Source organism: Salmo salar, chromosome ssa15 (assembly GCF_905237065.1).
Source record: "Salmo salar chromosome ssa15, Ssal_v3.1, whole genome shotgun sequence".
Classification (NCBI taxonomy): domain Eukaryota; kingdom Metazoa; phylum Chordata; class Actinopteri; order Salmoniformes; family Salmonidae; genus Salmo; species Salmo salar.
The window spans coordinates 79433683-79460876 of NC_059456.1; the positions used below are offsets into that span (position 1 = coordinate 79433683).

The following is a 27194-nucleotide window of genomic DNA, read 5'->3' on the forward strand; positions in this document are numbered from 1 at the left end:
AGCAATAAAGACAGTAGTGCACTTTATAGGGAATAGGGTGCCGTTTGGGATGCAGCCGAGGAGACATGTCTCAGATATCCTTGCATCATTGACACTGAGGGGATGTTTCAGACTCACAGTATGAATAAGTGATAACTTGTTTCTATGTTTTATTGGTTGTGTCAGACTAAAACATTCAGCCACACAAACACTCAGTTGAGAGCACTCAATTCAATGAATGAGACGTTTGAAAAAAACCTAACAGTTTGAGGTGTAAGTGGACTACTCAGCACACAAGATCATTTTGATGGGTGGGAATACGTTTCAATTATATCATCAGCCCTAGAATCGGATATGGTAGCCAAATTAAAAAAAGACGCCTTTTGTACCTCCAAAGCTATGCTTCACAGCTCTAACTATCACACACCCCCCTTATGGGGAATCAATGCATGACTAAGTGAAAACTCTACTTATAGTGCGCTCCAAAAGTATTGGGACAGTGACACATTTGTTGTTTTGGCTCTGTACTCCAGCACTTTGGATTGGAAATGATACAATGACGTTAAAGTGCAGACTGTCAGATTTAATTTGAGGGTGAACCGTTTAGAAATTACAGCACTTTTTGTACATAGTCACCCGATTTTGGGGGACCAAAATTATTGGGACTTATTCACTTATATTTGTATTAAAGTAGTAAAAAGTTAAGTATTTGGTCCCATATTCATAGCATGCAATGACTACATCAAGCCTGTGGCTCTGTTTGTTTTGGTTGTTTCACATGATTTTGTGCCCAACAGAAATGAATGGTAAATAATGTACTGTGCCATTCTGGAGTCACTTATGGTAAATAAGAATAGAATATGTGCCATGAACCCTTCAACATTAATGTGGATGCTGCCATGATTACGGATAATACAGAATGAATAGTGAATAATGATGAGTGAGAAATGTACAGATGCACAAATATTATACCCCCAAGACATGTTAACCTGTCAATAACGGGAGGTTAGCATTTTTGGGGGAGCATGGTATTTGTGCGTCTGTAAGTCATTGTATCATTTCAAATCCAAAGTGCTGGAGTACAGAGCCAAAACAAACAAAATATGCACTGTTCCAATACTTGGAGCTCACTGTATGTGGACTAAGTGAACATTGAATTTAAGTTTAAGTTAGTATTTGCCCCTGAGTGAAATGAGCCAGCACTCTTCTCCCCACCCCCTCTTCCAGAGCCTGTGTAATGTCACGTGTGACACGGTCACAAAATGACTGACATGGTGGTTCAGATCATCATCATGGGTGGTCACCAACCTTCCCACCAGTATGAACCAGGGGGAGCGGTCGTAGAAGGGATCCTGGCCGTCGCTGAAGATATCCGAGCCCTCCTCGGTGCCAGCGTCTGAGCTGGTGTCGTCCACGAACGCCTCGTCGTCCAAGTAGTCCGACATCTCGCTCTGTCGCTCGTCCGCCAGCTCTGTGATGTCTGAGTCGGCCGTGGAGAAGGTGGGTGAGGGCGTGCGGTCGGCCAGCCGCTGCTCGTTGACGCAGCCATGGAAGATGGGGGAGCTAAGGGGGAGGGAAGGGTACAAGGGGAGGGCCGGGAGGGAGGGTGATGGGATGCAGGGAGGCAAGCAGCCAAGTGAAGTTAACAAAGGAGAGTTATAGTTTGGCTTGAGTGGATTGTACTGTAATGTGAAAGACTGACTTGAAGGTTAAAGTCTGTCATGGTGCACAGTTGGAGAGGGATACACTGGTCTCATTTGGTAGAGCACGTTGCTAGCAACGCCAGGGTTGTAGGTTTCAGACCAGTACGAAAAAGTTACATGTATTCAGTCACTACTGTAAGTTGCTCTGGATCAGAGCGTCCGCTAAATTGCTAACATGTATATTGTTGACACTGTCCATATTGATAAAGTTATGTTAACACGAGAAACAGCATTTGAATTATAAGAACAAAAGCTTAGTTACATTTGTTAGTAGTCTAGTGTTAACTTTACGACTAGTACTAGTCTTATTTAACTGAAACACTACATCACAAGAAACACAAACATAATTGTTACAACATTTGTTTTTGTACAAAAACATAAGGCGTAGACATAGTGGTTAGTAACAAAACAAGGACATACTGTATACATGAAATGACATTGATAAAATTAAAGAAAAATAAATAAATCACCAAATGAAAATAACAAACGAAGAGTGAAATGTTGTAAGGGTCCAACAAATAAAAAACATCATAAGGGCATAGAATGTACACTATCAACATAAAACATAAATGAAATGTGCTTATTGAAAGATGTGAAATAATTAAAACATGAGGCTATAAGGACAGAAAATGAATCAATCCAACAGCACAGACATAAAAATGAATAATGGAATCGTGGAAGTGTAAATGGATTCCATTTCATGAATGATTCATGAAAGCTCCTCAAAACAGCTGAGGGTATCCGTCCACATAACAAAACCAACCGCTTTGCTTTTCAACTCCATAAAGCAACTCCTTTACATCTAAAATACCCAACCAAAGACAGCAGAAGTGACAAATAGAAGTCTAACAAGAAAAATGTAACAAAGGAATTGTTGTAGCCAGTGTTGCGTCGTACGTACCTCCCCACCAATTTGAACCAATGAAAGCGGTCATAGAAGGGGTCATTTCCAGTCAGAGCCCCCTCGTTGTCGTCCTGATTGGAGGAAGCCATTTCCCCGGCGCGGTCGTACATCTCTCTCATCTGGTCCAGCCTCTGCCTGCAAATCATATCAGAGTTCCACTTAGACAACAGTTTCGCTTCATTCCACTGATACCGTTTTCCCATCACCCTATCGTGCCGACCTGAACAGTACTGAACTGCCGTGGATATTTTCTCTCCACCTTTTCCTTTCCAGCACTGTTCCACACCAGCAACTATGGTAGATGAATGTGTAACCAGGCCAACGCGGTAAAGCTTGGCTCAGTTCAGCTTAGCCAAGTAGTGTGAAGTTTATTATTATTAGAACTTCTTAACCGTTATTTTGTCAGCGAGTCATGTTAAGACCAAGGTCTCTTTTACCCAATACATCTAATAAATATTGACTTACGTTACATCAGAGGGCCAGACAACTTTCTGGTAGAGAACGCAGTCGTGTACTAAACTAGTCGCCCGTAATAAAACGCTGCGGTAAAATGCATCTAACGGCTTTAATGAAGTGGCAGCTGCATTCATATATAGAAAATGTCGCCATAGTCTCGGACCGGTAGGAGCGTCAACTGAATGATCAGTTTTCTTCTATAGAAGCAATTTTAAATTCTCAGCTTCTTTATTTTATATCGAATTGGTAGTTAGTCTTGTCCTATCGCTTCAACTCCCATACGGACTCGGAAGAGGCAAAGGTCGAGAGCCATGCGTCATCCGAAACACGACTCTGCCAAGCCGCACAGCTTCTTGACACACTGCTCGCTTAACCCAGAAGCCAGCCGCAAATGGTCACCACCTTTGTGAAGGGGTAGTACATGGGCCACCTTCCAAACCTTGGGGATAGTACCAGATATATTCGTCAGGTAAAAAATATGGGTTAATGATTCTGCAATCAAAAATGGAGGACAAACGTTTTAGAGCCAACTCAGGGCCTGGAATACAGGAGACTGTAAATAAGTGAATAACAAGTTGTGTACAAACCCCTGAGGAGAACACGTTTTAAAATGTATATTCTTATTTACACAGGGATTCATTTTTTGCAGTTTGGCATCTCTAATACATACTATGGGACAATGATCACTGACAAATGCAAAGACTCATTTCATATGCAAAAACATTTTTATGGGGGTTATTAGTAAGAATGAAATCAATCAATGAGGATTATGCAGGGTTTTTCACATTTATAATTGTGGGTTTTGAGATCAATTGAGTCAGGTTAAAATCAATGCACATACACTTTAGTTTATTAGATACAGCACCAATATAACTGAAGTGCTGATCTAGGATCAGTTTTGCCTTTTCGATAACAACGAATAGTATATGGACAGGTGTGACTTGATCCTAGATCAGCGAGCGTTGTGAATATAGGCCCTGTACCCTTTATCATACACCTCCCTTAAGGATGCAATGAGGGATGGCATCACGGATATCATAAGTGGGCATCAAAATCAAGGTAAGCTGTGGCAATATCATATGAATCCAAATCAACTCAATTCAGGAAGTGAATTGAAACCTGTGTAATTGATCATCTTAACATCCAAAGTAACGGGCAATTTCCAGTTTATAAACTGAATTTCAACCCCCTTTGCTAAAATGACTGTAGCTGACCCAGGATTGACCCCAGAATCAACTAAGAATCAACAACTAGGAGACCAGGGTTGTTTGTGTTCATTAGGTACTAAATGGAAGAAAAAGGAGGCACTACCTGGAACTGCCCAATAAGAAACACTCATTTTAATTTTGTTGCAAAACGTTTTGCTACAATGTGCCCTAATGAACATGACCCAGGGTCTTACTTGAGCTTCTCCAGGGACCAGTAGTGCGTGGCGCCATTCTTCAGGTCCTGTATCTCAACAGCCACCACGGTGCGGGGGAACGGGCGTGAGTCGCGCTCCTTCTCCAGCTCGGGGGGCGACAGCTCCGGGGGAAGCGGTGAGTACAGGGTGTCCGTCAGCAATACAAACTGGAACTGCACCTGAAAGATGGGGGAGTGGGAGAAGGAGAAGTCAAAAATGAAGGCAGGGGTGGAGTCCTATGTTCAAGAAAAGAACGCCAAAGGGCATAAATAATAGGAGAGTAGAAGCTTGTGATAAATAAAGAGCAGTAGGAAACCTGAAAGTCCTTTCCCCTCTACCATCCATCAGCCTGCTCCTACAACCTGACATGTCTATACTCAGAATAGAAATCACAAGCTCCTCTAGATCAGGTAGACCATGTGTCCCCCCCAAATGGTACCCAAATCCCTATACAATTCACTACTAGGGGTCAAAAGTAGTGCACTATATAGGGAGCCATTTGGGACGCGTCCATACAGACCGGCAACAGTACGGTGACCGCAGGCTTCCCAAATGGCACCCTATTTCCTTTTATTGTGCTTTTCTTTTGACCAGGGAGGTCTGGTCAACAGTAGTGCACTATAAAATGAATAGGGTCCATCTGGGATGCATACCATGTGTTCATCTTCATCTCAAAGATCAACATCCATAATTTGAAGGGTTGTGTTCAGTATTTTCTCCAACTACCCTCTTCATGGAATGTATTGTTGTGATTGCTACTCATAAAACGTGAGTGTCCATCGCTGCTGATTTGAAACATTGTGGTGTCCTTCCCTGTGACATCATCTTATGTACAGTACCAGTCAAAAGTTTTAGAACACCTACTCATTCAAGAGTTTTTCAATCTTTATAAAATGTTGTACATTGTAGAATAATAGTGAAGACATCAACACTATGAAATAACACACATGGAATGATGTAGTAACCAAAAAAGTGTTGAATCAAAATATATTTTATATTTGAGATTCTTCAAAGTAGCCACACTTTGCCTTGATGACAGCTTTGCACACGCTTGGCATTCTCTCAACCAGCTTCATCAGGTAGTCACCTGGAATGCATTTCAATTAACAGGTGTGCCAAGTTAAAAGTTTATTTGTGGAATTTCTTTCCTTCTTAATGTGTTTGAGCCAATCGGTTGTGTTGTGACAAGGTAGTGGTGGTATACAGAAGATAGACCTATTTGGTAAAAGACAAAGTCCATATTATGGCAAGAACAGCTCAAATAAGCAAAGAGAAATGTCAGTCCATCATTACTTTAAGACATGAAGGTCAGTCAATCCGGAAAATGTCAAGAACTTTGAAAGTATATTCAAATGCAGTTGCAAAAACGATCAAGTGCTATGATGACACTGGCTCTCATGAGGACCGCCACAGGAAAGGAAGACCCAGAGTTACCATTGCTGCAGAGGATAAGTTCATTCGAGTTAACTGCACCACCGATTGTAGCCCAAATAAATGCTTCACAGAATTAAAATAACGGACACAACATCAACTGTTCAGAGGAGACTGCGTTAATCATGCCTTTATGGTCGAATTGCTGCAAAGTAACCACGACTAAAGGACTACTAAACCACTCAGCTAAGATGACAAGATTTGCTTGGGCCAAGAAACACGAGCAATGGACATTAGACCAATGGAAATCTGTTCTTTGGTACGACGAGTCCAAATTTGAGATTTTTGGTTCCAACCGCCGTGTCTTTGTGAGACGGAGAGTAGGTGAACGGATGATCTCCGCATGTGTGGTTCCCACCGTGAAGCATGGAGGAGGTGGTGTGATGGTGTGCTTTGCTGGTGACACTGTCTGTGATTTATTTAGAATTCAAGGCACACTTAACCAGCATGGCTACCACAGCATTCTGCAGCGATACTCCATCCATCTGGTTTGCGCTTAGTGGGACTGTCATTTGTTTTTCCAACAGGAAAATGACCCAACACACACCTCCAGGCTGTGTAAGGGCTATTTGACCAAGAAGTGTTGCATCAGATGACCTGGCCTCCACAATCGTCCAACCTCAACCTAATCGAGACGGTTTGGGATGAGTTGGACGCAGAGTGAAGGAAAATCATCAAACAAGTGCTCAGCATTTGTGGGAACACCTTCAAGACTGTTAGAAAAGCATTCCAGGTGAAGCTGGTTGAGAGAATGCCAAGAGTGTGCAAAGCTGTAAGCTGTCACAAAGAAAAGGGTGGCTACTTTAAAGAATCCAAAATGTATTTTGATTTGTTTAACACTTTTTTGGTGACTACATTATTCTTGTGTTATTTCATAGTTCTGATGTCTTCACTATTATTCTACAATGTAGAAAAACCCTTGAATGAGTAGGTGTTTCCAAACTTGAATGGTACTGTAAATATAATGACATTGACTGGAATTGGGATTCCCATTCTAGTAATTCTATTTCTATGGTGTACATTGACATTGTGCTCTGCGGATCAGCACGCATCTACCACTTTCACCTATCCTGTGTTTTCACATAAATGCAGAGGAGACAGTGAGGAAACAGGGAGAGGAAGCTACTTAAAACTATTGCTATGTAGCCATTGCCTCAGCTATTTTGACACTAGGTGTGTATGCGAACCCCGCCCAACCCCAATGGGCATGTGTTTCAGGAACCGGACCAAATTTGATAGAATTTTGTTCAGAATATAATAATAATTTTCAATATTATTATTAAGAGTTTAAATGAGGTTTTAAACTGAATTGGAGTGTATACTGTGACAATAGTTACCTTCTTCTTTAGTTCGACACTGATGGCGTTGGCCTCCTTCAGGTAGACCGCATTGCCCCACAGCTGGTCGCGGAGCGAGGTGAACTGATGGTACCGCCATTTCCTGAAGGCCCACTGCGCTAGCTCAAACTCATGCTGTGTCCAGGGCACTGAAGGGGATAGGGGACATTGTCAAAGAGTGGCAAATATATTCAAATCCACACAAGACGCACACGCAGAGCCACAGAGACATGCACACACACAGACACACGCAACTGTACGTACATGTTAAGTATTGTTCATGGGTTCAATGTTGGCGGGTTGTTTTTGACACTAGTATGTAGTAGTATGTGGTTGTGCTGGTTAGGAAGACTGGAATGTTTCATCATTAGTCATAAGACTGTTTTACTTGGAGTTCAGTTACCTTGATCAATCTTTTCTGATGAGTGGGTGATTTCTATGGGCAGTCAACATGACAACACACATTTTGCTCATGAAAAAAAACACACACCCAGGTGCAGTACAGGACCACATTAAAAAAGCTCAATATAACTAATTGAAATGGCTTTTTGGGCCTGTATTCATAAAGCGTCTCAGAGTTCTAATGAACAAGATCACATGGACAGGAGAGACCTCATCCTAGATCAGCACTCCTACTCTGAGATGCTTGACGAATATGGCCCCTGGTTCATGAACAGCAGTGAAATTCTATTCCTTGTTGCTCATGATTGAAAGAAGAACGCACCCTCCTCTTCCTCATCTTCATCTTCCTCTTCGTCGGGGGTCTCCACAGCCAGTGAACAGGTCTCCACCTGTTTCTGAAGTTCCTGCAACTTGCTCTCATAGACCTGCAAAGCACGGCAGAGGGCAAAGAGGAGAGAACGGACACCGCCCGTCAGCCAATGGACAGACAGGACGGGAGGACAGGAGGAGGGCCTAACCACCACCATCATTAACAACAACACCACAACCATGACAGAGCTAGCAGGTCCTGCGGGGATCAAGATAGATGGTTGCCTGATTCACACTATAGGACCAAAAACTATGCTGGCTCAGATGTTTCCTTTTCGCATGATATTTTCCAGCAACTATGGTTAATACGTAACCAGGCCAGCTCGGTCCTACTCTGCTTGGTTTAGCCCTTCGTGTGAACCAGGCTAATGGGGGAAAAAGGGATGAGAGGGGTAAGCTTGGGAGTCACACACACACACCACTGTCGATTTTCATGAGATACATTTCAGCTTCATAACCCTTTCACTGTCTAACCTAGCAACTGCAATGCTAACACAAAGTGACAATTAAAAGAACATTCATTTTGCACGTTTCAAACTGATTCATTAAATGATCTAAGAGGTTGGTAGATTGGAGAGGTTGGTTGAAGCGGAGTCTAATGTCATCCAATGAGGGGTGTCGTTCATGCAGGAGACAGTTGTCCCGATGACATCATGCTTTTTGTTCAGTGTCTTCAGGCGAACAATGTCGCCTTTCATATCGCACACATACACACACACACACACACACACACACACTCAATGTTGGATGTTATACTGTAATGAAAACATGAAGACCAAACTCTTTGGTCCTTTAAAAACCCGCTCTATGCAAAATATTCTGTGCTACAGCTGAAAAATAAATGTAAGTGTCTCTGGATGACAACATAAATGTGTTTGTTTCTAACATTAAGGCAGAGTTAAATGTTTTGTTTCTGTGACACGAGGAAGAGATATATATATATATATCTGTTCAAAAGTTTGGGGTCACTTAGAAATGTCCTTGTTTTCGAAAGAAAGCACATTTTTTCTCCATCGAAAAAACATGAAATTGACCAGAAATACAGTGTAGACATGGCTAATGTTGTAAATGACAATTGTAGCTGGAAATGGCTGATTTTTTATGGAATATCTACATAGGCGTATAGAGGCCCATTAACAGCAACCATCACTCCTGTGTTCCAATGGCACGTTGTGTTAGCTAATCCAAGTTTATAATTTTAAGAAGGCTAATTGATCATTAGAAAACCCTTTAGCAATTGTGTTAGCACAGCTGAAAACTGTTGTGCTGATTAAGGAAGCAATAAAACTGGACTTCTTTAGACTAGTTGAGTATCTGGAGCATCAGCATTTGTGGGTTCGATTACAGGCTTAAAATGTCCAGAAACAAAATAACTTTCTTCTGAAACTCGTCAGTCTATTCTTGTTCTGAGAAATGAAGGCTATTCCATGCGAGAAATTGCCAAGAAACTGAAGATCTGGTACAATGCTGTGACCTACTCCCTTCAGAGGACAGCGCAAACTGGCTCTAACCAGAATAGAAAGAGTGGGAGGCCCCGGTGCACAACTGAGCAAGAGGACAAGTACATTAGAGAGTCTAGTTTGAGAAACAGACGCCTCACAAGTCCTCAACTGGCAGCTTCATTAAATAGTACCCGCAAAACACCAGTCTCAACGTCAACAGTGAAGAGGCGACTCCGGGATGCTGGCCTGCTAGGCAGAGTTCCTCTGTCCAGTGTCGGTGTTCTTTTGCCCATCTCAATCTTTTCTTTTTATTGGCCAGTCTGAAATATGGCTTTTTCTTTGCAACTCTGCCGAGAAAGCCAGCATCCCGGAGTCGCCTCTTCACTGTTGACGTTGAGACTGGTGTTTTACAACATTAACAATGTCTACACTGTATTTCTGTTCAATTTTATTTTTTATTTTTTTGGTCCATAAAAATAAAGTGTTTTTTCCCCCTCCAAAAACACAGACATTTCTATGTGACCTCAAACTTTTTTTTAAAGTTTGGACACAACTACTCATTCAAGGGTTTTATTTTATTTGTACTATTTTCTACATTGTAGAATAATAGAAGACATCAAAACTACGAAATAACACATGGAATCATGTAGTCACCAAAAAAAAGTGTTAAACAAATCCAAATATATTTTATGCATTTCAGATTCTTCAAAGTAGCCACCCTTTGCCTTGATGACAGCTTTGCACACTCTTTGCATTCTCTCAACCAGCTTCATGAGGTAGACACCTGGAATGAATTTCAATTAACAGGTGTGCCTAGTTAAAGGTTACTTTGTGGAATTTCTTTCCTTCTTAATGCATTTGAGCCAATTAGTTGTGTTGTGACAAGGTAGGACCAAGTTCATATTATGGCAAGAACAGCTCAAATAAGCAAAGAGAAATGACAGTCCATCATTACTTTAAGATATGAAGGTCAGTCAATCATGAACATTTCAATAACTTTGAAAGTTCCTTCATGTGCAGTCGCAAAAACCATCATGATGAAACTGGCTATCATGAGGAACGCCACAGAAAAGGAAGACCCAGAGTTACCTCTGCTGCAGAGGATAAGTTCAGTAGAGTTACCAGCCTCAAAAATTGCAGCCCAAATAAATGCTTCACAGAGTTCAAGTAACCGATGGAAATACTTCCTTTGGTCTGACGAGTCCAAATTTGAGATTTTTGGTTCCAACCTTCATGTCTTTGTGAGACGCAGAGTAGGTGAACGGATGATCTCCACATGTGTGGTTCCCATCGTGAAGCATGGAGGAGGAGGTGTGATGGTGCTTTGCTGGTGATTTATTTACAATTCAAGGCACACTTAACTAGCATGGCTACCACAGCATTCTGCAGCGATACGCCATGCCATCTGGTTTGCGCTTAGTGGGACCATCATTTGTTTTTCAAGAGGACAATGACCCAAAACACCTGTAAGGGCTATTTTACCACGAAAGGGAGTGATTGAGTTCTGGTTCAGATGACCTGGCCTCCACAATCACCCGACCTCAACCCAATAGAGGTGGTTTTGGATGAGTTGGACCGCAAAGTGAAGGAAAATCAGCCAACAAGTGCTCAGCATATTTGGGAACTCCTTCAGGACTTTTGGAAAAGCATTCCAGGTGAAGCTGGTTGAGAGAATGCCAAGAGTGTGCAAAGATGTCATCAAGGCAAAGGGTGGCTACTTTGAAGAATCTCAAATATATTTTAATTTGTTTAATACTTGTTTGGTTACTACATGATTCCATGTGTGTCATTTCATAGTTTTGATGTCTTCACTATTATTCTACAATGTAGAAAATAAAGAAAAACCCTTGAATGAGTAGGTGTGTCAACTTTTGACTGGTACTGTATATATTTACCAAGAATTATATATTGGGGATTGGAAATGATGCAGACAATTACATCGATGGAAGCCACATTCTATCTGCAATATTAAAGCTGAACTACCCCCCGGAAAAATGTATCACCCCAGCCCTACTATACAGGGAATAGGGTGCCATTTGGGTCTCAAAGACTCTCATTATCCATGTTGAGTCCACCTTTACAAAGACAAAAGAAAATCTCTCCAATTAAGATAATACTTTAAAATATAATTGGTAATAAGTATTTCCAAAACGTTTAAACAGGAAACGACTCTTATTTGCATGCACTATATCCCCTTCACTCTTATATTGCAGGTATGATATGCTTGGATTTCATATGAAAAATCTGACTTTTTAAATCTAATTCATAATAGCTTTTTATATGCACACTATCTGTCAAGGTGTTCAGTATGTCAAGATGGAAATGTGGTGATGGTATGTTCAATGTATATCATCACATAGAAATGATTAAAGTGAAAAACCTAAATTTCTTACTTCCATTAACATCTGGAAAACCACAAGTTAAAAGGTACATTTCTTAAAGTTTGAAGCAACAATTACTATCCTCTAGTCTAATAGAAAGAATGAACTTTCTTTGGGAAAAACTTTTTTGAATATCATTATTTCAGACTGCACCGACTTGGTGTATTTTGTAAAAACAAACCAAAAAGCACTATTTTGTGGTAATAGCGGAGCATGGCTAACAAATAATATTCTAATTATGAAGACAATGTGTAGTCCTTTGTGTGATGCATCATGCTACGTAATTCGAAATCTAAACAAAGTTTTTATTTATTTAATCAGCCTTCATCAATTCAAGTACTGGAGCCTGAACTGTGTCTGCATAAATCATGACTACTCTATTACAGTGCATCAAATTAGTGAGTTAAGATACAGGTTGTTGATTTATTTGGCGTAAACTACGTCTAAACAGTATCCTGTGTGAGTTCTGGGTCAATTAACCATTTCATTCAAGAAAGGGATAACTGTTGAGCACATTCATTTATGAACTATCGAGGTCATTAGATGAATTAAGCTAAATGTTTTTCTGATACTCGAAAACACAAAACAAGACGGAACATCGAGTATATGGTCATAAAGAATGTGCTTTATATAACACTAACCACGTTTCCATCCACCGTTTTTATGCGAGTAAAGTCAAACCGTACAAAATAAAACCACAACAGCTGTTATGGTAACTGGAGGTTTCGGTACAATTGTATAAATGCCGCCAGATCATGTGTTCGTTCGACATGGTGGGATCTTTTTGTGTCGGTAAAATGTATTATGTGAGAAATGGCGGTGGAAACGCCTTTATGCGCAAATATTGATATAACAACCCTCATATTGAAGTAAATTTGGTGTCACGCGATGATATTGTGTGTGGTCCTCCCACTACGAATCGGGAAACCGAGTTTTTGGGCTACAGATTAAATCAGTTATGAACTGCACTGGGTGGTGAATGTGCAGGGTAATCTTGGTGCAGCTTTCCAATAAATAGAGGGTCTTATTCTGGTGAAATGATTATGGATGCTTGACTATCGTTTGACAATTAAAAATATTCTCGTTTTTATCCATAATAATCTCGTCATGTAGACTAGCCTACCTGGCCGCACAGCCTACCCACACTGCGAACTGTGGCTAAAGCGCACTTCCCAAAATCAGAGTAGGCACATTTGCTATTTAACTCAACAGTTTGCGACAAAACGATCAGTTAAAAATGCGATGGAAACACATTGAATTTTAGGTTTTTAAATCGGCACATGTAAATTTATGAGAAAAAGTACATTTTGTGGGCACTACTTAAATCACGCACTAATTTGTTTCTGCAACAAGTCCGTTTGGTGGAAAAATAACATTTTCTTTATGCTGATTTTAGAATATTCACATGAGAATCTGTCGCTAATTGGACGGAAACGAAGCTAGTGTGGGGATGACAACCTCAGGCTGTTTCTTTCCAACGGTATAACGGTTTTCCTCAGCAATTTCAAACCACTTAATGCTTTGTTTTCTTGCCATGAAACTTAATAGTATGCTGATACTGAGTATCATGAGATCCTTCCCTCAGATCTTATTTAACATACAGCCAAATGTTCAATATCAATTCACACGAGGCTGCTTGGCCTTTGAGAAAATGTAGATTTTTTGGGGGAAACCCAGTAAGATTAATTTAAGTAAACAAGTTGAACACCAAGCAACGGCCTGCATCTGTAACATTTTATTTCAGTCATACTTCGAAAATAGATCTCCAGCAACACAAACTTATGCATTATATCCTTGATAAAACCTGTGAACAATGAAGTTCCAATATTTTTTGCACAAAGTACTAGCCTTTTACGAGGCAACAACATGATACACAGCCATATTGAGGCACTTCATATCATATTCAGATAGACTAACAACACTGACCAGACAAACATAACATATATTTCAAAAGAACAATATAGCTGTACATTGTCCATTTCATTGACTACTTTTCCAGCTCTCCAGGTAATATTTTGAGAAGCTGTCAGCACCGGATGCATGCGTTAATAACATTATTTATTGGAGCATTGACTTGAAGGCATGCAAAGACAGTCATAGAAGCAAGAGCACTTTTTAAATGGAAAGAAAGCAAACGGTTGAAGAAAATGTCCTATAGATTTTTGCCATTTGGTTTGCATTACACACAAAGGTAGAGTAAATAGTATTTTGAGAACTTTATATTATTCTGTTATCTACAGTTATCAATAACATACTGTAGCTCAGATAGGCAAATGCATATCACAAATCTCTAAGCATCCTGAATGAAATGTTTTCTTTAAAGAAAGTCATTTAGACATAGGCGTTGGCCATTGCATTTGGAAATCACAAGGTTCTCTTCAGGCATAGGCAGCGAAGTAAGCTATTAAGGTATAGGAGATAAGAATACTTAACTCACTCAGAAGTGAAGAGAGTCAACTGACAGCATCAGTGGCAAACTCATGAGGAAATAATTATCTCATTTCAAGTCTGTCAACAGCGTTTACACAGTGTAATTGATAGAGATAAATGCATGGTATCAGATACATTTTTTCAGGGCGGTGTTCTAATCACTAAACTATTCCTTAAGAATGAATGTGTGGGAAACCGAACAAGATGTGTACGTATTCCATTCTTTACAGATGGAAATGGCATTCAATGTGTCATGTATTCACAACAGCAAAATGTACTGTCCATTAAGTAGAAAGTGAGATTTACAAACTTACGAGCCCACAATTTATGAAATCACATATTCGAGTCAAATCCAATTGGACAATGATGCTTCTCCTGAAATATGCAATATGCAAAGACTTTCATTCTTTGTGTTACTCCCAAGTTTTTGAGGGTGAGTCTTTTGAAACCATGGTAACCCTTGGTTGGACATCCTCTCCCTAAGAAGCTGCATTTTGTGGGTCTGAGTCACTGAACCAGAGATAAATAAATGGCAATGTAATACATTACCCAGAATCCACAGGCTCTTTCCCAAATGACACCCCATTCCCTACATAGTGCACTACCTTTGACCAGACTTCTATGATCAAAAGTAGTGCACTAAGGAGGAAATAGAGTGACATTTGGGACACAGCCAGTTTTAGTACTGTACATAGAACACATCCCCGTGGGAAAAGCAAGACCCGTGGCAGTTGGTCTTAACAAAATGATGTTCCGCTAGATAACATTAAATCAACATCTACATTTCAAACAATAGAGTACAAAAAAAACGGTGCTTAAGACAGATCTCTGTCCATATTCTCTCACTTTTTTGTAATACGATTGAGAGTACAACTTCTTCATGACTTAAGGAAGTGCAATTGAGTTTTGGAAATACAATGTACGGTGGCAGTCGCATATCATAAGTAAAAATACCTATTTCCTTTCATTAACACTAACTATGAAGACAAGAGGCTTAACATTGTTTTACTCATGGTGGCCAAAAGGAATAATAAGGCATTGTCTCACCAAACTCGTTAATTTGGTACATTTTCAGCACTAGTGGTTACAAGTATAGGGCAATTTAAGGTATTCATTTAGTATGCAAGTGTTAAAATTGAATCAAAAAGTTATAGGGAGATAGAGCCAATGAAGGTCTTTGATACCAGATTGTAAATGCAGAGCAATGTTAATGACATGTTAGTGAATCATTAAGGCACTTCTTTGATTCCATTCTATCAGTCTTCATTCATTTTCAAAAGGCAGTCAAGTGTTGGTGGTGCACAGTAAATTAATTCACAATGAATGCATAATCTAATTTACATACAGATTATATTGTATTACACAGTCACTTTGATGTGTAGCTTAATTAGCTGCTAACTTCCATATCGATAATAACAACAGGTCAATGTAAAAACCTTTCAAATGTGACATGGTAAATTATGATAGAACACTTACTGTCCCGAAATGATATAACAAACATTGTAAATGTACACTTGGCAGATCCGGTTAGTGTACCAAATTAAATAAAAAGGGTGAGAATATTTCATGTTATTTTTCCTGGAGTTGGGTTTCTTAAGGAAGAGAGTAAATACTGTTTGACTGTAAATGTTGGGCACTTTGTAGACACCAAGGTAAAGGGTTTGAACTAAGGATTTAGAAACAACCCTGTTTGCCCTAGCCAAGGGTTAATCTTTATAATAGCTAAAATAACATTCATTATAAACCAAAACGGCAAACAGTGTAAAACGCAGATGATCAACCATGAAAATCATTTGTCTGAATGAATCAAAAATGTATGATGATTTATCATTATTTAAAAAGGATGACACAAAAAGTCCCATTATCTTGTGGTGGCTTTGATTCCTTACAACAGCTCTCCTCATTTGCATATGTTGAAATAGCAACCAGTGCAGCACAACGGATACAGGAGGAAGGGCATAGATAGATTATGCAATTGAAATGGTCAATTGTGCTTTCATTATACACATACCATTGAAATTTGGATCAACCAACACACTGTTCAAGTGCAAAAAGAGTCACAGTTCTAGCTGTTTGTCTCACTGTGGACAATTATTCTGAGGTGTTGTGATCTGTAATGTGTTTGTCTACTAAAGTACAGAACTCCTCATTCCCACGAGCCCCATCTCACACTGCCGTCTCTCGGCTAGCCTTCAGATCCTTCAGATTAGGGGCAGACATTTGCCTGCGCATTTGAGGTGGTGCCTGAAAATTGCTTTGATGGTTTGCTTGGTCAGTTTGGGGATATTTCTGGTAACTAGTGAAGTTGGTGTTGGCGCCATAGGGCATGCTGTTGTAGTGGCAGGGCTGTTGGTGGTGTGGTTGGGGTTGTTGGGCCTGTTGGTTTTGGTAATGGTGCCGGGGTTGATAGAAGGCCTGCTGCTGCTTCCTGCCCTTATCAGTGTACTGCAAGGACTCCATGGAGCCGGAGGATCGGCGGTCCATGGAACCATAGTTTCGGCGGTCCATAGAACCAGAATTTCTGCGGTGGTTGAAGGAGTTGCTGCGGCTTCGTTCATGGGACTGCTGATGCTGCTGCTGCTGCTGCTGGTTTCTATGGCTTTGCCTCTGGCCCTGGCTTTGGCCTTGGCTTGGGCCCTGCTCCAGGTCTTTACATCTGCGTGGCTGCGGGGAGGGGCTCGGCTGTTGGGGGTAGGTGGCTTGACTAACAGGAGTCGCCATTCTCTCTACGGGCTCTCCCCCCTCCACAGCCTGCACCTGACCCCCCCCCTCCTCCTCTTCAAAGGCCTCTTTTGGCACCTTCAGCTCAATGACCCGCTCGTCGGTGATGATGATGTGGGTGCCGGGACTCCAGGAGTTGCGGTGCGTGGGATTGCTTCGGAACGGGAAGCGGAGCTTGCGGTCCTCCGGCGGGATGAAGCGGTGGGGGCCGCTCTGCCGGCGAAGCTGCTTGGTGATCTCCTGCTGCTGGAGACTCTTCAGGCGCACCTGCTCCTGCCGCATCCAGCGCATATGGCCCCGGCGGAGGGTGGAGTCGTCACCCGCAGTTTGCAGTTCGCCCTCCTCCCCTTCGGCCTGCACCAGGGGTCGGCCCTCCCGAGGACTAGGGGTTCTGGGGGCGCTAGCAGGGGGGCTGGTGGTAGGCGGGCTGGAAGTCTGACCCTCTGGGGTGATGAGTGGCAGGACTTTCTCCATCTTGACCATCTTGTTCCTGAGGGCACGGATTTCCACATCCTTCATGTTGTTCTGCTTCTTCACCTCATGCAGAATGTCCTCCAGCTTGTCAATGTGCACCTTGAGGTCATCCATGGGGTCGGCCACCACACCTGCTCCCCCTCCGCCTCTTCCCACATTACCGTTGGTGAGAACATCCTCGATGCGTTCGTCGCCTACCCCGACCGTGTCCCACACGTCCCTGGCCACTGCCCGCCACGAGTCCCGCTCGTTGGGGTCCTTCTTGCCGTAGGCGGCGCACAGCTCCTTCATCTTGACGATGGCCAGGGCCTCAATCTCCTGGCGTGTGTGGCGGAAGTCGTTGAGGGCCACCTCGTAGCAGATCTCCTTCACTGCCTGGATCTTCAGGTCCGAGATGGTGACCCACTTGGCATCCTTGGTGATGCGTCGGTGCTGGGGAACCTGGTACATTTTCACAGGCTCCCGACGCTTCCCACTGCTGGGCAAGCCACACTTTCTGACTATGGACTGCAGCTTGCTAGGAGGCAGCTTTTCCCTCAGGGAGGTGATCAGTCTCCAGCTTTCCTCACAAGACCTCTTATCTGAGTCATCGCCACTATCAGAGTCGCCATCCTTGAAAAAACAAAACAGGAAACAAACCAAAGAGGTTCCCAACAAAATGAAGAAATTAAAATGGGAAATCAAAAAGAGGAAGGATGGCTTTTAAAAAAAGGAAAGGATACAAGTATGAATATGCAACATGGGAACTTCTATTGCCACGGGGTGTTCTTGGGTAGGATTGAAATGTATATAATTACTCATTTTCTACATCCGCATACGTTTTTCTAACCATTTTCAGTGTAAAAACAATATACTTTTTGGTCAGAATAAAAACACCCTCAAACTTACGCATACATCATAATTATACAAGATGTATGACAAGTTGGAGGACATGCACTTTCCATGCCCAGAAAAATAAGTCTAGGAAGAAATCATTCATCAAATTCAAGGACAAACCAGCTTAAACAAAAACCTAATACTGACAGTGGCTTCCATTGACTTTCTTTTTATAGATCTAAGACCTTGGTTTGCGCATTGGTTCTGGCCTCAGGCTAATGAGTGAATTCAGAAGAATCCTATAAAATTGTGCTCTTTAGTGTAAAATTATATGGATTTATATAGAATATGTTGCTTATTTCTTGGATGTAACTTTTCTATGCATGTTCTAGTGCTGGAAGAACATGTTACCATCAGGAGTAACCACTGCGGAGCGCCCTCATATTTTGAAATGGGGAAATATTTGACACATTTATCTGCAAAATTGTACTTAGAAAATGTACAATCAGGTAGGCCAATATCATTCCCAATGTTGCATATTGATATTAAAAGTAAATGTAAAGCATGACTATCATGATTAGACACAGAATATGAACAGAAAAAGGGGGACAGGTGTTGATCTGATTTCTTGTGTATTATTTCCTCTTCATAATTGACGATATGGGCACTTGAAAGCGGGATCCCAAACATGCTACAAAGGCATGCAAAAAAAGGCAGACACATTTTGGTAGCCTTTCCCCATTCGAAGTCCACGTGAAAGAAGATTTAGAGTTGGTTTTAGAGTTGCTCTAGTGTTAGCAGTGGTTGAGAGGACAAAAGTAGTCTTGCAGTTTTATTGGAAAGCCAGTAGAGAGGACAGACAGAAAAGTGAGGTTAAGTGTTAATGCATCCACTTCACGGAAGACGTTAGTTGGAAGAAAATGCAGTTTCTCATTTTGGTAGACAAAGTACATTACAGATCACAACCAGAGAGAACAGGAAGCTGATGACTGTATCTGCGACTAGATCAGAGACATTGGTTGGAAATAGGTGTACAAATACGTGTATGCAGTAGGAGTCTGAATATCATACGTTTGTAGTTATGCTCATAAACCACCAGAGAATTAAAGTATTTTTAGTGATTCGTTGATTAAAACCCGAGTACTGATAATTCAGTTGAGTTATGTCCTCAGTGTGCTTTACAAAGGCACAGGTGAGGCTAGCATAAGGAAGTGACAAAAGAAGTCAATGAGAAACCACATTGTCGCTAGCCTTCAAAAAGTACTACAGCAGGACTCTTGGTTATCACAATGCATTGTACATATCAGCAACTGCATTGAAGAGCATAGAAACTCAACACAAAACAGCAAAAAACTAGAATAGAAGTCTAAACCAAGGCATTCCACAGTAGCCACATCGTTGACCAGTTTAACTGTCTATCTCTGCAACTTAGCCTGGGAATGGAAGTGAAGAAAACATGCTACAAAACATGAACCATGCAAAAGCAGTAAAGTGTTATCAAAGCTAGATCACTGGCAATTGTTCTGTCATTTTCTTGAGCCAATGAGTTGGTACTTGATTAATTCAATTCATTTGAATTGAGGTCATAATTTAAAGAAATTACAAATCCAATAATTAATTTACAAAAATTCTGTTTTGCAAGGTTCAGTTCAAACCTAGAAGACACAAGAGTGAAAATAAGGATTTGGAACAGGGAAAAATGCTTTGCAATATAATTCTCTCTGAATCAAATTGTTTCAGCAAGTTGGTCGAAATCAGGAGTCAAGGGCTTGCTCTTCCCTATCTCAGACCAGATAGTGGATTCACACACCCATGCAAGAGGAACAGACATGCTAAGTAAAAGTAAGTGCTTCTCTCCATCACACACACACACACATACAATAGAAGTGTCTCAAAGGTGTCAGCACAGTGAGAAATTAGTGCTAGTCAGACTTCAACAGAGCAAGCGGGGAAAATAATGTCTAATGACAAAACTAGCTATCAAAATGAACTATCCGCAAAGTTATTATAGGAAAACCATGCTTTAACTTTGTATCCTGCAGCACATTTCATCTCAACACAAAAACAAAACTATCAGGTATTTTGTGCCCCCCCAACAAAAAAACTGAATTAAGCTACAGGTTAGAGGAGTTAATTTGCTAAAGGTTTCAAGGCTTACCAGTCTCTGCTGTTCCAGAAGTTGGTCTGCCTCCTCTTTCTCTTTTTTGTACAAGATCTCCATCTCAGTCAATCTAGAATGAATGAAAAACAAATTAAATCCTACTGTATACACAATTATTCAAAAACGTGGTTTGGTACAAATATAAGGGATGGGGCTAGTTAGGGAAACGTAATCACTCAAATTCGTAGACTAAGCTAAGTATGCCAGGACTGACAGTCCATTTTTTTATTTTTTTTTTATTTCACCTTTATTTAACCAGGTAGGCAAGTTGAGAACAAGTTCTCATTTACAATTGCGACATGGCCAAGATAAAGCAAAGCAGTTCGACAACATACAAAAACACAGAGTTACACATGGAGTAAAACAACATACAATCAATGATGCAGTAGAAGAAAAAAAAATAAGACTATATACAATGTGAGCAAATGATGTGAGATAAGGGAGGTAAAGGCAAAAAATGCCATGGTGACAAAGTAAATAAAGTATAGCAAGAAAAACACTGGAATGGTAGATTTGTAGTTTGAAGAAAGTTCAAAGATAAAATATAAATAATATGGTGCAAAGGAGCAAAATAAATAAAATAAATAAATACAGTAGGGGAAGAGGTAGTAGTTTGGGCTAAATTATAGATGGGCTTTGTACAGGTGCAGTGATCTGTGAGCTGCTCTGACAGCTGGTGCTTAAAGCTAGTGAGGGAGATAAGTGTTTCCAGTTTCAGAGATTTTTGTAGTTCTTCCAGTCATTGGCAGCAGAGAACTGGAAGGAGAGACGACCAAAGGAGGAGTTGGCTTTAGGGGTGACCAGAGAGATATACCTGCTGGAGCGCGTGCTACAGGTGGGTGCTGCTATGGTGACCAGTGAGCGGAGATAAGGGGGGACTTTACCTAGCAGAGTCTTGTAGATGACCTGGAGCCAATGTGTTTGGCGACGATTATGAAGCGAAGGCCAGCCAACGAGAGCGTACAGGTCGCAGTGGTGGGTAGTATATGGGGCTTTGGTGACAAAACGGATGGCACTGTGATAGACTGCATCCAGCTTGTTGAGTAGGGTATTGGAAGCTATTTTGTAAATGACATCGCCGAAGTCGAGGATTGGTAGGACGGTCAGTTTTACGAGGGTATGTTTGGCAGCATGAGTGAAGGATGCTTTGTTGCGAAATAGGAAGCCAATTCGAGATTTCACTTTGGATTGGAGATGATTGATGTGAGTCTGGAAGGAGAGTTTACAGTCTAACCAGACACCTAGGTATTTGTAGTTGTCCACAAATTCTAAGTCAGAACCGTCCAGAGAAGTGATGCTGGACAGGCGGGCAGGTGCAGGCAGCGATCGGTTGAAGAGCATGCATTTAGTTTTACTTGTGTTTAGGAGCAGTTGGAGACCACGGAAGGAGAGTTGAATGGCATTGAAGCTCGTGAGCTCATGAGATCAACATGACTGTATTCGGTCCTGTACATACCTTTTCTCCATCTCTTGCTTCATGTCGATGCCCTGCTTCTCCAGCAGCTCTCTCTGGGCAAAGGTCCAGTCCACTGGCTCTACTGGGGTCTCTGCTGTTGGGGTCTCCTTCTCCTTCTCCTCCTTCTCGGCCCTCGCCTGCTCTGGATGGTTGAACCGAAACACATGGTTCTTCCCCATGATGATACGGTTTCCTGTGACAAGAGGGAGTGCGCAAGGTCGAAACAAAACAGGCATTGCGCTCAAAAGCCAAGAAGTAAGAGATTCAGGAATTCCTGTCATTGAATAGCAATTCACGTCAACACCTTCTCCAGTCTATTTCTATCAGTGGAGAAGATGTCAATGTGAAGATCCTTCACTTTACTTGCAAATGAAGAGAGAACATTCCTGAAAACGCAGCTGTGGGGAATACACACCTGAGCGAAGCTGCACTGACGCTCCAACTCGCTTGCCGTTGACATAGGTCTCCGATCCCTCACAAGGCACCATCAGGACAACCACTGGAGACAAAAAAAACACATCGATACAGCGAACAGTATTAATCCCTATACCAACCAATCAGAATAACGCTTCTAATATGAATGCCTGACTCTGCCCAAATTCTACACAAATACAACACAAGACAAATGAGGTACAAATTATAGGTACCGTAAATTCCGGACTATAAGCCTCAACTTTTTTCCCAGGCTTTGAACCTCGCGGCTTAAACAATGACGCGGCTAATATATGGATTTTTCCCGCTTTCAAAAAAAAAATTCTCCAAAAAAACACATTCTGTGACGTGCTCAGTTTTTTCGCTCATTAGACTAATGAAATTGCCAAACGGGTTAAGGTTAAAAACTTTTTTGTTTACTTTTTAGATTAAATCGAGCGCTCTCAAACTTCCCATCATTCTGATTACGATAGTCATTTTGTCACCCTCATCATGGCAAAGACACAGAGAAATGCATATGATGCAGCTTTCAAGTTGAAGGCGATTGATCTGGCTGTTGGAAAAGGAAATAGAGCTGCTGCACGGGAGCTTGGTCTTAATGAGTCGATGATAAGACGTTGGAAACAGCAGCGTGAGGAATTGACTCAGTGCAAAAAGACAACTAAAGCTTACTGCTAATTTTTTATTTTTTGTTACAAGCCGTGTTTCGTTAAAGCCTATTTATTTTTGTTACAAGCCGTGTTTCGTTAAAGCCTGTGTAAAGTTCATTTGTTTCAATGTACCGGTAGGCACGTGCGGCTTATAGACATGTGCGGCTTATTTATGTTCAAAATAATACTTTTTTTTTTTTTATTCAGTGGGTGCGGCTTATATTCAGGTGCGCTTAATAGTCCGGAAATTACGGTACAGTATATTGACAGTGGCACTGGTTAGGCCTGGTCAGGAAATGGCAGCCTCTTCTTTACAAGGTGCTTCAGTGATCCAGGGTGTTTATTTATTTTTGCAGACAACCATTTGTAAACATGCATAAGTATCATTTGCCAGAAGAATTTACAGAAAACTGAGGTGTAATGTCCGTCTTCTGGCCACAAACATTTTCGAAACCTCCTCGTGCAGCCACACTTGAGCCCATGCAGACACTTTGCGTCACTGACAAAGCCCCACATGGTTTCTCTCACCGTCTCCATTGGCGTTCCTCTCGCTGCGGAAGATGCAGTGCTCCTCTTTGATGTGGGCTCCGCTCAGAACGATGTCCTGCCGTCTCTCAGTGTCCGCCTGGCCCACCCTGCCGGCACAAGTGAGGGAGGACATTTTGTGACTGAGTGTCAGAGTGGGCGACCATTTTAACTAGCAAGTGACAACCCAAAGCTATGGCTTAAAATGTTTGCTTATAACAGGGTTTTACCTCCTCTGAGGTGCTTCATGTCGTTTCATCTAGGCTCCTGTTACTCATTATTGTCACCTCAGGTACTGAGATAACTTAATACTTTATAGGAAGACTACTGTGTGGGAAAGGAGAGCCAGAGGTAAGCGACTTGACTCGAGACAATCAAATACGCTGGTGATCAAAGGCAGATGACATGCCACCTTTCAGGCCAAATACAGGAAGAAAAAAAAACTGGAAAAGTTAGACGTGAGAGAACTAAAAAAATCCTTGATTAAAATGTTTTGCAGTAGCTTCTACACAGCATTCCACTGTGAAGCTTCAGTGTTCCTCTGGCTCCGGGGTGAAGTTTATCCTAAGATCAGCTTCCCCTCCCAAATCCTTGCCTTAACCATTGATGGGGAAAATGCAAAAGTGACCCAAGATCAGTGTCTATGGGGCAACTTCTCCCTACTGTGTTCCGCTGAGTTACCTTGTGATTCCGTCTTTGATGTAATACAGCAGACATTCTGACATCAATGGGTCCTCATTCAGGTTGACCAGGTGAGGGGTCTAGTAAGACGGAGAGTTGAGCGGAGTTCAAGAGTAAGACACTGTTCACATACAGTACTTGCACCAGTAATACGTGTGAAATACAGAAAAATTCAGGAAATCACATTTCATAGGTATATTAAGTTCACATCTGCATGATTAATACAAATTAATTGATTAATACCCCTTTATGAAAGTGGAATGAAAAAGGTAATGTCAATAACATCCTCACGAGTTCTGAAGTCTAGTTTCACGATATACACCAGACCTGGGCTCAAAATAGTTTATTACTCTCTTCTTTCAAATCATTTTGATGCGTTTGATTGTGCCTGCCTGGAGTGCTGGATGTGAGGAATGTTCACTTTTAGGCCTAGTACATTGGGCCAGGCAAGCTCAATCAAGCGTAGTTATTGAGCTTGCTTTTGAAAGAAAATTCCTAATATTTGAACCTGTGTCTGATAGACACCACTAGAAACACATCAATGCTACAGTAAACATCACTGAGCCACCAACCTTCTTCGGGGAAAATACTCCATTAGCAAGCAAATCAGCATACAAGGCCTCACAAGGCCTCTCTACGAAAAGCTAACCAATGGAGAAGCAGCAGGTGAAAATGAGAGAAAGTGGATGGAGGACAAAGATTAGTGAAATGAAGGAAAAAACAAAACTCCTAGCAGTGAAGGAGGGTTTAAAGTCCTAGGAAAAGGGGGAGCTTCAAAGTCATAAGAGGGGATTTTCTGATATCAAATAAATTTGCTTCAATGGACAGTCGCGTTCGTTACAGCCGATGTGGCAGAGATGACTAATCTAATCTCCCTCTCGATGGTACTAATCTAATCTCCCTCTCGATGGTACTAATCTAATCTCCCTCTCGATGGTACTAATCTAATCTCCCTCTCGATGGTACTAATCTAATCTCCCTCTCGATGGTACTAATCTAATCTCCCTCTCGATGGTACTAATCTAATCTCCCTCTCGATGGTACTAATCTAATCTCCCTCTCGATGTGGCAGAGATGACTAATCTAATCTCCCTCTCGATGTGGCAGAGATGACTAATCTAATCTCCCTCTCGATGTGGCAGAGATGACTAATCTAATCTCCCTCTCGATGTGGCAGAGATGACTAATCTAATCTCCCTCTCGATGTGGCAGAGATGACTAATCTAATCTCCCTCTCGATCGTACTAATCTAATCTCCCTCTCGATGTGGCAGAGATGACAAATCTAATCTCCCTCTCGATCGTGACTCCACTGACGAGAGCACTTGTTGTTCTTTTCATTCCTGACTTGTGAAAGCTGCCTGCCTGTGCGGGGGAGATGGGTGGTAGGAGGGAGAAAGGGAGGGGGGAGTGCAGAGGTGTACAGACAGATTCCTCAACCACTACTCAATAAGCCCCGTCTGTCTCTATAGCGTCAATCGGTCTGCGGAGCTGACGGATTGAGTGAGGCCTGGACGACTGAGAATTTAGTCCTCTTCACAGAGATGACGTGGATTGGGCTGCGATTTCAACATGTCTGTCAGGCACAGAAGGCTTCCCCATGTAAAGAGCTAACAGACTGAATGAACCTTCTCATGTTAAGGCTGTAGCTGTAGGAGCATCTATCATGGGTGGATTCTTTCAGTGAAATGGAACGAACAGAGCCGACCATTCCCTATTCTACATGACAGACAATCATAACTGTTCTATACAATACATTTCTACCTGAACGTTCTACAACCTCGTAAACAAACCGCTGATACGGTATGACAGCTGCTAATAAACTCTACTAGCAATACTATGGCCACCGAGAGTGCTATTCTAGAAAGGGGTTTTCAAGGTTATTATACAAATGCATTACCGTGGTGTAGATCAATAAATAATACTTCTCTTCAAATCAAATAATGCTACAATACAATAGCAGTACATGTGTGATCTTGCTGAGGAGGATACAAGGCCACAGGCATTTTGATTCATTACTAAGCTCTACAAATGCTAAACCTGGGTCACTCTCTATGGGGTGTGTCAGGGGCTATCATTTGGATTATCTAGCGGGGGAGCGGTAGAAATCAAAATGTTGATTTGATTTCACAAACCTGTTTAGTTGAAAAACAATCAAAGTCCTCGTCAAACAAGGACTTGGGCCTTTCAGGGCCCATCTAAACATTACCATATGGAGGAAGCAGATAAGGGAATGGGGAAAAAGAGAATGAAAATAAAGGAATGTATGGAATAGCAAGTGAGAGCTGAGGGATGGCGCCGGAAAGAAGGAACAATGGGAAAACGGTAGTGTAGTACTAGAGACAGTGGCCGAACACCCATACTTACATTCTAAATATTAGGCATTTTATGTATGCGGACAATTTAAAGTTTTATAGTATGTTAAACTTCGAAACTCAGGTATGCTTTAAATGCCAGGATGTTATACTCATTTCGGCCTTTCATCTAGTTGAATTGGCTGCATACTTTTGAGGAAGAGAACAGTCTTTTTACACTATCAGCTGTTGTCAAATACATGTGAATCAGCTGATAATGAGACAAGGGGATGCACTGTAACCAAATTAACAAATAGCGGGAATCAACGCAATTGCACTTTAAATGACGCATTATCAGGATGGGTAAGCCTAGTATGTTGATATTTGTTGCTTACTGCATTCATTTCTACTAAACAGTACGCTCTAAATAGTATGGAGTATGATTAGTACACAGTAAGTAGTTTTAGTAAGTAGTAGGCAAGACAGATTTTGGACACGCCTGTATCGCTGTGTGTTAAATAGAATCTCTATCCTGAAATATCTAACAGGTCTGCTGCTGGGTTGGAGTCAATTCCATTTCAATTCCAGTCAATTCAGAAAGTAAACTAAATTAAACTTTTTCGTAATTGAAAAGCATTGAAAATAAATCGGAATTTCAGTACACTTCCTGAAACTGGAATTGACCCTGCCTGCTACACTAGACGTGTAACTTTTGCAGAGCGCGAGACGCCCCCATTGATTTCAAGGAA

At 41.5% G+C, this 27194-nt stretch overlaps 1 protein-coding gene across 11 annotated transcripts in view; it reads right to left on the reverse strand.

Annotated features, from left to right (window-relative positions):
- The window catches only part of kif1b (kinesin family member 1B), a 100972-nt gene that overhangs the window by 24956 nt on the left and 48822 nt on the right, over positions 1-27194 (reverse strand). For 4 of the 11 annotated variants that reach the window (XM_045696144.1, XM_014145800.2, XM_014145795.2 and 1 more), the window contains 11 exons: positions 24153-24232; positions 23475-23581; positions 22280-22363; positions 21865-22057; positions 20406-20478; positions 7937-8039; positions 7616-7648; positions 7213-7361; positions 4445-4623; positions 2584-2721; positions 1288-1542 (listed from right to left, as the gene is read on the reverse strand). In XM_045696144.1, coding sequence (XP_045552100.1) covers positions 1288-1542; positions 2584-2721; positions 4445-4623; positions 7213-7361; positions 7616-7648; positions 7937-8039; positions 20406-20478; positions 21865-22057; positions 22280-22363; positions 23475-23581; positions 24153-24232 — 1394 coding nt within the window. Of the gene's footprint in view, positions 1-1287; positions 1543-2583; positions 2722-4444; positions 4624-7212; positions 7362-7615; positions 7649-7936; positions 8040-13519; positions 18044-20405; positions 20479-21864; positions 22058-22279; positions 22364-23474; positions 23582-24152; positions 24233-27194 lie in introns of those variants that run through there. The other 7 variants (XM_014145801.2, XM_014145797.2, XM_014145794.2 and 4 more) reach the window with 4 other exon arrangements.